The sequence below is a fragment of the Benincasa hispida genome, chromosome 2 (genome assembly GCF_027475165.1).
Source record: "Benincasa hispida cultivar pf3 chromosome 2, pf3_genome.v1.1, whole genome shotgun sequence".
In the NCBI taxonomy this organism is placed as follows: Eukaryota; Viridiplantae; Streptophyta; class Magnoliopsida; order Cucurbitales; family Cucurbitaceae; genus Benincasa; species Benincasa hispida.
In genome coordinates this window covers 70795764-70808092 of record NC_143479.1, presented here as the reverse complement: position 1 = coordinate 70808092, position 12329 = coordinate 70795764, and the positions used below count along the sequence as shown (strand labels likewise).

The 12329-nt window shown below is 36.0% G+C and overlaps 1 protein-coding gene across 3 annotated transcripts; it reads right to left on the bottom strand.

Annotated features, from left to right (window-relative positions):
• Positions 1–1056: 1056 nt before the first annotated feature.
• On the bottom strand, positions 1057–10358 carry LOC120069814 (mannosylglycoprotein endo-beta-mannosidase). 3 transcript variants are annotated; one of them, XM_090310847.1, is made up of 11 exons: positions 10015–10358; positions 9542–9680; positions 9028–9255; positions 8827–8885; positions 7486–7534; positions 6471–6701; positions 4330–4499; positions 4035–4239; positions 3159–3827; positions 2836–3063; positions 1057–1995 (listed from the first exon to the last, which is right to left on the bottom strand). In XM_090310847.1, the coding sequence occupies exons 1-11, from the start codon at positions 10164–10166 to the stop codon at positions 1198–1200; spliced, it is 2928 nt and encodes a 975-aa protein (XP_090166973.1). In that variant the 5' UTR covers positions 10167–10358; the 3' UTR covers positions 1057–1197. The 3 variants fall into 3 exon arrangements, with proteins under 3 accessions (XP_090166973.1, XP_090166975.1, XP_090166974.1); XM_090310849.1 differs by lacking the exon at positions 10015–10358 and having other exon boundaries at positions 9550–9675; XM_090310848.1 differs by lacking the exons at positions 7486–7534; positions 8827–8885 and having other exon boundaries at positions 10015–10354.
• Between the last annotated feature and the right edge of the window lie 1971 nt (positions 10359–12329).

Below are 12329 nucleotides of genomic sequence, written 5' to 3'. Positions count from 1 at the left end.
GGACAATTAGAACTGATACATAGACATTTTCCAAGAAAAATATTAATCGAAAGTCTAAATTGATTCGTTTATGAAAGTTGACTCGTTGTTTATCAAGTATAACATAATAATGGAGGATGGATTGATACGATTATTAGTAAATTGATACCACCTCCCTTTTTTTGTGACAACATGAAGAATCGAATATCTAACTTCGAGGTTGATAATCAAACACTATGTCAGTTAAGCAATGCTCATTTCGGTGTATTTTTCTCTTTTTCTATTTTCTCTAAAAAATATAATATGAATTAAATAGTCATTTACTCAAAAAGCTCAAGAATAAAAATGTACAAAGATAAAACTATTACAAGAAAAGACGTGAATTTGCCAGAGAAACTAAAGATTTCCTAATGAAATATTGGTTCATAGTAGTAGGAGACTTGATGAATCTTGCTCCATATTTGAATGAAGAAAACTTGATTAGGTAGAAGATTTTTTTTTTTTTTTTTTTTTTTTTTTTTTTTTTTTTTTAACAAACCAAGCTTGAAGTTGAACCAAACCAAGTTCTAAATAAAATGAAATGATTTATATGAATGAAATCTAAAAACTCGTTTGATATCCATTTATATTTTAGTTTTTTATTTCGGATTTTTTGTTTCGTAGAAACAAAAATCATACATATTTGGTTACAATAAAATGTTTTGTTTTTAAAAAATAAAAAACAATAAAAAGTTTCCAATCAGTAGGGTCCGAAGGCGTGTGTAAGAGAATGGCAAACACACTCCTTAACCGCTGGACAACCAAAAAATTTCAATGCCCTTGAGTTTCTTTAATACAATAGCCTATGGTTTTTCAAAAACAAAAACCGCTTTTTTAAAGGGAAAAAAATCTTTTAAAATTTTCAAAAACATTTTTAAAATTGAAAAAACAGAAAATACCAAACAAACCTGTTTTTCAAACACTAAAAACTAAAAACCAATTATTTATCCAACAGCCTCTAAACTGAACGAACAAACTAGATCTAAACCAATAACATATCCTACCTCAAAATTGAACGAGACATGAACCCACAAAAAATTGAACCAAGTGCTAATACATATACATACATACATACATATATATATATATATATTACAAATGCATATTTATTACAAATATAAATAATAAATACATAGTTAATACACAAGATATATAGGAAATTCAACTGCTACCTACATATCAACAGACGGTGAAAGATTGAGAAAGATTCCAACCATGAAGGGTAATTTTTGGAGTAACACCAGGAGGAGCCTCGAAAGAGAGATTGATGGGCATAGCCTCACCAGGAACCAGGGAAAAATAGTTATCTGAGTAATGAACAGGCAGAATTCTTGTATCCCCTCCTTCATCCTCTACCTTCGAATCATGGACCTCAAAGTGAAGAAAGAAGGCAACTCCGACATCATTCCCGTCGATTTCAACTAACCTTGGACTGTTGTTTTCAATACTTGTACGTCTCCAGATCTTGGAAAAGAAACCAGTGCTGTATTTTTCATTGGTCTGTTCTTTGTTTTCAAGAAGCAAAGAATTTGAATCTAAATCTCCTTGGCCTTGCCTATTGATAAAGTTGTTCTTGTAGGTTAACCTTGAAGATTCTGCATTCTTTGAATTGTTCTGCACATTCGCACTGACTTCATAGCTGGATCCTTTTCTATTAAACTCATATATGACCTTAATGGGTATGCTACTCTTTCTGTAGGGCTCCAACATCTTGTAGTCTCTACCGGACTGATGTAACCAGTAGAAGTTTCTCGAGATAATACCGTAGTTTGATATCTCGTACAGCTTGAGAAGAAGAAAGTAGACAGGCTTGGAATTTTCGTATGTTGGATAGTCCATCTCAGCAATGGATGATGTCTGCTTTGGAGGCAAGGAGAGTTTCTCAAAAATTTTAAAATATGGGCGTGTCCCTTCAAGGTCCCACACGGAGGCTTCAATGGCAACACCAGATATCTCATTCGATGTAGTGTTTACGACCTGTTCAAGGCAGCGAGAAAAACAAACTCACAGTTAAGTTGAGAAAACACAGATGAAAACAAAGTTAAATCCTGGGATTCCCATGGTTACAAGAACATAGGAAATGATGAGATAAATATATAGTTTATGCCCCATTGCTATCAGCCCCCGTCTAAAGAAAATTGAAGCCTTGAACAAAACAAGTGGATTTGGAGTTCTACTCAAAGACCCACCCCTTTCCCAATTATGTTGTTTCTTGTTTCAAACCAAAAGCGGTAGTGTGTAAGTGTTTAAAAGATTATGCTAATGGATTAGGGTGAATTAAATTAAATCAATATCTTAACCTGTTAGGATACTTCCTAACAAGAACAAGATCTGAAATATATTGAAATATAAAGATGAAAATACAAGATAACCCAAGCATAAAGGAACTTGGAACCTCCCTCTTGAGTGTACTCACCCAAGCTCTATATCACTCTACAAGATAACCTCCCCTTCACTCATTTACCCTCCTCTCTATTTATAACAACATGTAGTAACTACCCTTATACAATAACTACCTTTATTCAGTAACTACCTATCTATCTAATTACCCTTATGCCCCTTAACTAACAACATACTAAATATCTAGTACCTAATAAAACCCTCTCCCTCACTTGTAGACTTAGTAATTTGAGGATGGATCAATAAGTGAAAATCACATTAAATTGGTGAGAAAATGACTTTACAAGATTCTAACATAAGACATCTTGCTCTGATAGCATGCTATATTATGGATCAACCCAAAAGCTTAAACTAATGGGTTAAGATAAATTTAACTATATCAATACTTCCAAGAATTACAATATTAGAAAAACTTGCCTCAATGCAGTATGTGCTTAGATTCAGCTGGACATGGATAGGTTCTGCAGCACAACGACATCCAAAGAAACCTGCTGTTTGGTCGAGAAGATGATCGTAGAACTGACCTCTTAGACCTGTCCAAGGATTTTGCATTTTCCAGATTAGGAAACCAGTGTACTTCTTCCACATTCGACAGTTCCAGCCCTCTATTAGAGCTCGATATTGGATATAATTAGCAAGTTGAGCCTGGAAGTTTCGAATATCAGTAAATAGTTTTAACAGTAAAAAAAAAAAAAAAAAAAACACATGGCACAACTTAAAGCCACAAACTTCCTTTTCACCTTCAAACAAAAGTCATCAAGATCTTTGGGAGAACCGTAAAGTTCAATCTGACTCTGAACTTTATCTGGTTTGGAATAGGGGATGTATTTATGGTAATCCCAAATAGGGTTTGGTACTTCTTCTACATATCCATGGGGTAGTTTGTTAACCAATGGAATCTGCCATCCTTCGGGAGGCATTGTGGCTCGGATGGTAGCGGCGACAGGCATGCCAACAGAACCAACCTCCGGATTGAATCCATACTTGTAAAAATCATCCTTAAAAAAGTTTTCAGGGCATTGGATCTCATAGGGACCATCAGTGAAGTCTCCTTTCCCATTTGCAAATCCATCCCACATGGATCCTTGTACATAAACGCGAGTACCATCTAGATATTGGCTCGGATCCTCTGGTGTTAAGGATGAAACTCTCGTCCACTTCTTATTTTTGCTTGATACTTGAAAATGAGGATGAAGTTTCAAGTCATTTTTTAAAGCAGCATTGATATCTGGTGGTGGAACTTGTTCGTTTCCACCGACCCAAAGAGCAAGACTGAGGTGGTTCCTCAAAAGCTTAACTGTGTCTCTTGCACAAAACAAGAAAAGATCATGATCCAGAGGGCCATCAGGATTTGATATTGGATCACCACGTCCATCAACATCTCCAGTAATCCAAAATTCTTGCCACACCTACAATTATTTAATCCTCAATATCGATTGACATTACTATTTCAATCTTAGTTAAAAAAAACTATAAAGTAAATGCAGTAATTAATTAAGGACTATATAAAAAAAAGGATAAGCATGTTATGGAGGAGTTTGACGTGATATGAAAGGGAGAGAGAGAGAGATAGAGAGAACTCACTTATCCACAATTGAAAAGGAGCTACAACTTACCAACAAGCCGTAGATGTCACAATAATGATAAAATTCCGGCCTCTCCGCCAAACCACCACCCCAACAACGGATCATGTTAAAATTCATATCTGCATGAAACTTGATGTCCGTATGATAACGTTTGTCTGAAAGTCGAAGCAACCCATCAGATAATATCCAATTTCCACCACGAATAAATATAGGCTGCCCATTGACCTTGAACACCCTGCAGGGAAGAAACGCTATGAAGGCCCTAAACAATCTAACAAAAAAGAAACTTAATCAAACATGGGTGTGAAATGAACTTAAACTGTACCTTCCACCAGTTGCAGTATCAATATGACTTTCTATTTTACGAAAACCAAAATCATGACTCCAGGAATCAGACTTCCCAAATCCATCTACGTCAGCAGATATAACAACATTATATAAGTATTGCTTTCCCATTCCGTTCGGCCACCACAGATTGGGCTTGTAGAAATAGAGCTGTCATTCACCACAAAACCACATAGGCCAAAGTTTTGAGCCAACTTATGTGTAATGACTTGTATCTCAGTGAACTATTTGTAGTTAACCATCGGACTTCAAAGAATAACATAGACCTAAAGTAAATTTAGAATTTCCAATTTCCATTACTAGAAGTCTTAGCAAATATCTAGAGACAAAAAAAAAGTGAAGTAAAAGGTAAGTTCATTATCATATTTTATTTTATTGAGAAAAAAAGAAAGAAGAAAAGGGCATACAAAAAAATAAAGCCCAAAAAAGGGAGATGAACTACAAAAAGGGAGCCCAACAAAATAATATAAAACCTAGAGGATAATTACAAAAATGCTTCATCATGAAAGCTCAAACAGAAACATAGAATCTAAAAAGAGACCATATATCACTAGAAGATCTCTCCACACCCTAAAGATTATATTTCTTTAGTTCCTTATCTTTCATGTTTGGAACATCTCATGTTCTACCCAATGGTCCTCTTCCAAAGACAAGCTCCCTTCTTTTTCACCAATTTATTGATTCTTAATTTAGAATATCCAATTTCACTTTTGCTCCATGGTTCTTTTTCTTCTCTGTTCAGGTTTTTTTTTAATAGAATCAACTACTTTCATTGAGAAAAAATAAAAGAACACAAGGGCATATATATATATATATATATATATATATAAATCAAGCCACAAAAACCCTCAGCGTAAAATGTTTCCAAGAGAATAGTTACAAAAAATCTTCAAAACCAAAGTCCAAAGAGAAACGTGAAACCTCATTGGGGTCTCTTTCCACCAAAACACTCTATTGTTTATCTCCCCCCAAAGATCCCACAAATTTGCACACACCCCAACATCCCAAAGAAATGACATTTCTCTTTGAAAAGCGGATGGAGGAAGAACTCTCTGATCGAAAAGGTTATCTTACTCTTATTCTTATAGTTCCATTCGAGTTGCCCTTGTTTGTTGTGTTGTCGGTCTAGATAAGGCGGTCCCTTGCAGCCCTTGGGAATGACCTTGGGGCTAGTGGAATATCAGCAGTTCCAGCATAATCCTAATCAGACTCTTGCTCGTACCTAATCACTGCTGAAACCCAAATCAAACAAACATCCCTCTAATGAGCAAGCACAAAATCAAATTCTTGAAAGAAGTCATTCCATACAGATCCTGCGAACTGATACTCCCAAAGAAGGTTACCCATGTTTTCCTCCACTTTCCAACAAAGGATGTAACACCAAGAGCCCATTAACAAAGGCATCTTTCTAAGAAGCCTATCCATCGTGTTTACACGCCCAAGCACAACTTGCCAAGAAAATAATTTGACTTTCTTTGGAATCTTAATCCTCCATAACATGTCAAAGACCGCCTCAACGGTGGGAGAGGGATCCAATAAATATCTAAAAAAAGACTTACAAGAGAAACCCTCCGAAGGGGAGGGGCTTCACATACGAACGTCCTTTCTCCCAAGCCTAAAGTCAAAACTCTCAATCAAGAAAAGAAGAGAGGCCACCTCCATCATTTTCCTATTGGACAAAGACCGACAGAACCCAAAGGAAAAAGAGACAGAATTTGCCGACCAGACCAAAAACTCTGACATCCGACAATTATTTAAGGAGGATAAATGATATAAATGAGCCTAAAGTCAAAACTCTCAACCGTAGCAAGGCAACATATAGATATAAAACACGATATGAAGATATATTACCCCCTAACTTCAAACCAACTAAAAGGTGGCATCTATCACTATAGAAGTTTTTCTATGGTTTGAGCACCACCAAGAGGAGGTGCAAAACTTGAAAACTTCATTAATCTGTCTCCAAAAGCCAGCTTTGGAGTACGCGAAGCCTATTAGGAGTTAATGGGAAAACAAAATTGTGACATAAGACCTCTGATACCTCGATTTATATAAATATATTGAGGACTGATAAAGAGATTAAAAAAAAAAAAACTGTCAAAGAAAGATGTAATTACCAACCTGAGGAAATGTATATTGTATAGTTGATCCAGCAGGGACAGACACCCTCTGAGACTGAAGATGCTCAACCAAGCAAATGTTACCTTCTATTTCAGTGGTCACTTGAACTTTCACAGAACAGTCTGCAACCCAAGAGCTTTGGTTTTGCATCTCCAGAGTAGCATGCAAGTACACTCTCTTATAATCGTCAAAAAACGTTGATACCAAGTGAGGATCAATAATCTTCACTGGCTGTTCAAAAAAGTAAGCATCAACATGAGACTTTTGAACGTTAGAAACAATCAGAAATGTTTTTCATAAAAGAGAAGATCAACAATGGCATATTAATGAGATGAATGGTCATCCAAAGCATACCACGTGGTAAGAGCATTCGGTGAAATTCTCAGGAGAAATGGAATGGAACAAATCTAATAGGTCTTTGAACAATATTGTGTGTCAATTTGACCATTGTACTATAAAAAGTTAAGTTTCTAATAAGTCCCTAGATATTTTTTTATTCTGTGTCTAGTATGTCCAGATTGTTAACTCCATCGGTCTAACATATATGTGTCCGTGTCATGATAAATGCTGCAGTGAGCTCGTTTTGAGCATTTAAAGCATTTGGCAATGTAAGTATAAACGTAACAATAAATATCAAGACCTATTAGACACGAAATTGAAAGCTTAAGGACCTATCAAAAGTTGAAGTACACGAAGTAGACTAACACAACCTTGAATGTTTATCCCTGTTAGAAACTTTAGCAATAAGTTGGGTTTTCAAATGAATTTAGGATTTTGTTAAATGATTAATGAAAAATTAATGGTGAGGTTTGAAACAGTTTTTTATGGAAGGTGTAGGGACTCAAACAGAAAAATTAAAAGTTGAAGGGCTGAAACAAAACATTTGAACAATTTAAGACCAAAATAGAATAAGAATGAAAGTTAAGATACTAAAATAAGATTATAACCAAAATATTTTTGTGGTAAACAATGTTTTTACAAATTGGATAAGAGGCGTACTTCGAATGAAACTCACCCCAGTTTTAGAAATTGATACTTCATCCCATATGCCAGTGTTTCGATCCCTATAGCAACATAAATACAAAAATGCATTATATACGCAGAATTTTGCAGGTATAAGCAGTTGTAGTCCTACCAATAAATGAGTATTTGTACGATATAAGTTTCAACTTATTTCTAGTCTGAAGTATAGCGGCCAGATATTGCATTTAAAAGTAAAACAATGGAAATTGGAAATGTTAGTCATACATGAATCTGAATTGACTATACAAGCAAAATATAAATGTAAGCCATTAAACAATACTAAAGTCATAAATTTTGTTTCTCAGTTTAAAATGGAATTAACTTGTTCATTTTGTTACTATACTATACACATCATTTCCATGCTTTCATCTTTTTACTAAAGTCAGATAAGTGTTTACCATTTTTTTTATTCGTTACACACACCTCAAATGATCTCATGGGACATAGATATACTATTTTCTAATCTCATGGACCAGCTAATTTATTGCCTTTCACTCTTTTTGGTGTCTGGATCCTTGAGCTATAGTCTCCCTTCATTTTCATTAAATGAAAAGTTTTATATCTTGTTAGAAGGAGGAGGGAAAAAAAAGCAGATAGTAAATTAGAATCTAATGACAAGCTTTATATATTCATGATCGCGTAAGAATGAAGGAAAAGAAAAAAGAGCGGGGGGGAGGGGGAAGGGAAGAGTTCCTGGTTTCTGCATGAGAGAGAGATACTTGACCCCAAATATTACCCAAAATATCTTACATCTTAAACTTAGAATAGATCCTATGCAGGTAAGGTCGTCACATATATCTTACATCTATTACCTACTCATTTTCCAAACTTCTCCAATGCATTTTCCCCTTTACCCAACATGCAAAAACCCAAACAGTAAGATTCCAGAGGAAAATTAATGCACCTACGATCAAATATTTGAGGGAAAAACTTTTGTTTATCATTTTTTAAAAGACCATCTATTCATTCGTTTAATGCCCTCTCCTAACTCCAAGAACATGCTAAACTGAATCTGATAATTCAATGCTTCTCTGGTTTGAATACTTGAATGTCTATATCCATATTCTTACAGGGATCTATTTTCAACAAACCACATTATCTATCTGGCCGTCAGTACATAGATCTAAGACATTTGTATAGAATAGTAATTTTGTTGATTGCATATCTAATAGTAAATAGAATGATGCACAGAATTCTTTCAGAACTTTTATTGAAAAAAATAGTCTGATTATTGGCAGAAAGTAGCACCAAACGTAGGTATTACGTGAAATATAATCAGTGAAGAGATAAAGGAACGATTGTACATTTAATTTCATAAACACGAGTTAGTCACCTTATAGGAGTCATCCAATCCCATCCCTCTACATATTGTGCAGCGACATCTTTTCCAATCTAACATGAGATATAAAATATCAGGCAGCGACATCTTTTCCAATCTAATGACTAAATTCTTAGGATGTCCCCTACATATGTGCAGAAGACTTTGATGCACCTTGAGAAAAAATCAGTCCTAGAAGGAGGAAGAACTACATACCTCATGATCACCACCCTGACCTCCCTTGTCTGGAATTCTGCCAGGATGATCTGGAGGGTGAACTAGAACAGCTAGTAAATTTGTGCCATCAGGATGCAAAACTTCAGAGACATCAAGAGAATGTCTTCTAAACATCCCTTTTGGCAGGATCTTTTTGTGACCATTTATGTACACTTCAGCAGAGTAATTTATAGCACGAAAATTCAGGTCCAGGTGCTGAGATTCTAACTGCAAGTTATGAATTGGTTCAAGAAGCAGAATTGACGGGAAAGCTTATATGTTGCATGGTCAAGTAGCTATTTTTCAACAACTTATGCACTAATGTGAATTATTCATATGGCTAATAGCCTTCATAACCCACACATAACAATGCAATTACTACGGCCGCAATCTTTAATTATATTAACTGTAAAGGTCACCAATTCCAGTACCCATAATTTCTTCGTTTAAGAAAATCCCTTCATTGAAGAAGAAAAGAGTATACAGGGCAAAGGCCTCAAAAACAATATCTTACCAGCTTACATTGAAAAGTTGTGAAGAACCAGAAAGTGTAGTACTCTCTCCCAGAATCAGCAATATCAATTATCGTTTCATTTGCTAATCCATAGAACGGATCAGGAACAACTTTATTCTTCACCAAAGTCCCCAATACACTGCCAAACGTGAATTAATCAGTATTGTAATTTGTAATCAATTCTATTAACTTAATTCCATATAAAATTAATGAACCCCCTCACAAGTCAGAACTGAAAGTCTCAGGAAACAATTAAGAAATTCCTATTTTCCCTATTTGGGGTTAAAACTCCTAGTCTAACCGAGGTCTACGAGGCGTTGACACCAGTCAAAAAGGACTGATTATAGTTTAATTCTAAGCCTATGGCTCTGTTTGAGTCCAAAACAGAACCACAGCAGCCATGGGGGCGGGAAATCAATTTCGAAACAAATTACTAGAAATGAGAGTAAAGGGAGAGGGGGAGAGGGAATTACGTCCCAGGTACTGCGGCCTCCATCCATGGCGAAGAAGGGCCGATCGAGGGAGGGTGAGTGGTAGTAAGCTGAGTCCCACTGAGCTGGACCTCCGTCGACCTCGCCGCAAGCCAACCGGAATTGAGCTTCACCTTGTTCCCGATTTCCGCCATTGTTAAGGGAGCAGAGAAATTGAAAGAAAAAACGAAGATGATGAATCAAGAAAACGGAAATGGCGAAGGGGATAGTTGGAAACTTGTAAATGGCAATTGGGATTACTGAAAAAGAGGAATTTAACTCTCTCAGCTTCGATGCTTGAGCCTGACATTGTTAGAGAAGGGTGCAATGAAAGTCACGCTATGAAATGATTAAAGGAACTTCAATATTAATATTGTGGTTTTCAAAAGAAATATTGTTCTTTTGAAATTTATTAGAAAAATATTATTGTTTTGGGAGTTCGAGGCTAGAAGTCGAGGGTTAAGGATTCGATTAATGTAGAGATCGAACGTTGAGAACTTTACAAATAAAGAAAAACTTGGAAACAATATATATATTAGGGTTGTCGAGGGTTGAAGTTTCGACTATATTGGTCGAATTTTGAACCCTCGAGTTATTAAAAAAAACAACAATATTTTTACAAATAGTTTGAAAACAACAATATTTTCCTAAATAGTTTCTAAAAGGACAATATTCTTTTAATTTTCCCAACGATGAACTATATTTCAGTTTTTTTTCTTTTTTTTTCTAATATTTTTTAGTCTAGTCGAATTGGTATCTTTTAAAAGTTGGTAGAGTTGAGTTGATATTTTTATCTTCTAATATTTTCAATCACTCCACAGTCCACCCATTTGTCACTCTCAGCAACTATTGTTGTCACAATTCAATGACAACTCTGGTGACTGATTCCGACAACCAATTCCGGCCTCCAACAACCACTTTCGATAAACAACTCCGATGATCCAACTCCAACAACTATCTTTGTGTCACCAACTCCGATGAGCAATTTCAGGCTCCAACAACAATCTCTGACGACAAACTCCAATGATTAACTCCGACAACAATCTTAGTAGACTCCGATAACTATCTCCGACTACAAACTCTGACAAAAATCGCCTTCAATGATCACGATGACCACTTTCGAGCATGAACTCCAACGACCAACTCGGGACTTCGACAACCACCTCTGACGACAAAACTTCTACAACCAATTTTAATACCACCTTCATGCGACCAACTTCGGGCTCCGACTATAAACTCTGGTGAAAATCATATCTGATGATTAACTTCGACGACAACTTTCGCGCGACCAACTCTAGGCTCCCAAAACCACCTTTGACGACAAAATTCGCGACCAACTCTAATACTACCTTCATGCGATCAACTTCATGCTCCAACAACCACCTTCGACTATAAACTCTAGTGAAAATCATTTTCGATAATCAACTTCGACATCCACTTCCGACTATTATAAGACCGATGATTGCTAAAGTATTGGTGGAAGGAAAAATGATGGGGTTATGCACGCAATCATGTGTGGTACATGCTTAAGCTATGCGTTTATGCCCATGCGTCGGAGGTCATGCGTTGGAATGAAAATATGTTAGTCTATGCAATGACCATGCGTTCCTTATCACAAGTTTTCTTGCTTTCTCACCAAGTATAACGAGAACGAGTGTTTCTTGAGTAATCCAAGGTCGAACTTAGGGACTTGTCACTCAATAATGCTTGTGAAGCAATGCGTTTGAGGCGATGAATAAAAGTAAAAAGAAGAAGTTTAATGGATTTACACACTACTCCTACTCCTAACTAAACAAATTGAGCAATAGAAGATTTGCGATGAGAATAGGTAGATACACAACAACTATTAACGCATAGTAATGTTTATTATCTTAAATTGCTCGAGTAATCCCAGCTCGTCACACTAGCGCATCGCACACCTCTCAGTGGTCAGCCGCATGACTTTATCTCTATAGTGCATGGTTGCGTCGAGTATAAGATTGTGCCTATCTCTAGGAACAATGCATACTTTGCTTTAGTGCGTTCCATCTCTTACCTTCTCAAGCAGTTAGATGTGGCTAAGTAACTTATAGACATGCATTGCAACAACCCATAGACAAGCGTTGCTACAGCCTTTCACCAAGCAAAGAGGATTAACTCACTATACTCGCACAACGCACACTTCTCGGTGCGTTGCTACATGCATCCTATCTCTAGGCTACACGATTAAGTATACAATCGCCTTTGATAAATAAATGATGAAGGTAAACGATGATAAAGATAAAGATGATGAAGAAGATGGCATTGAAGAAATCAAGATATGCATTGATTACAAAATG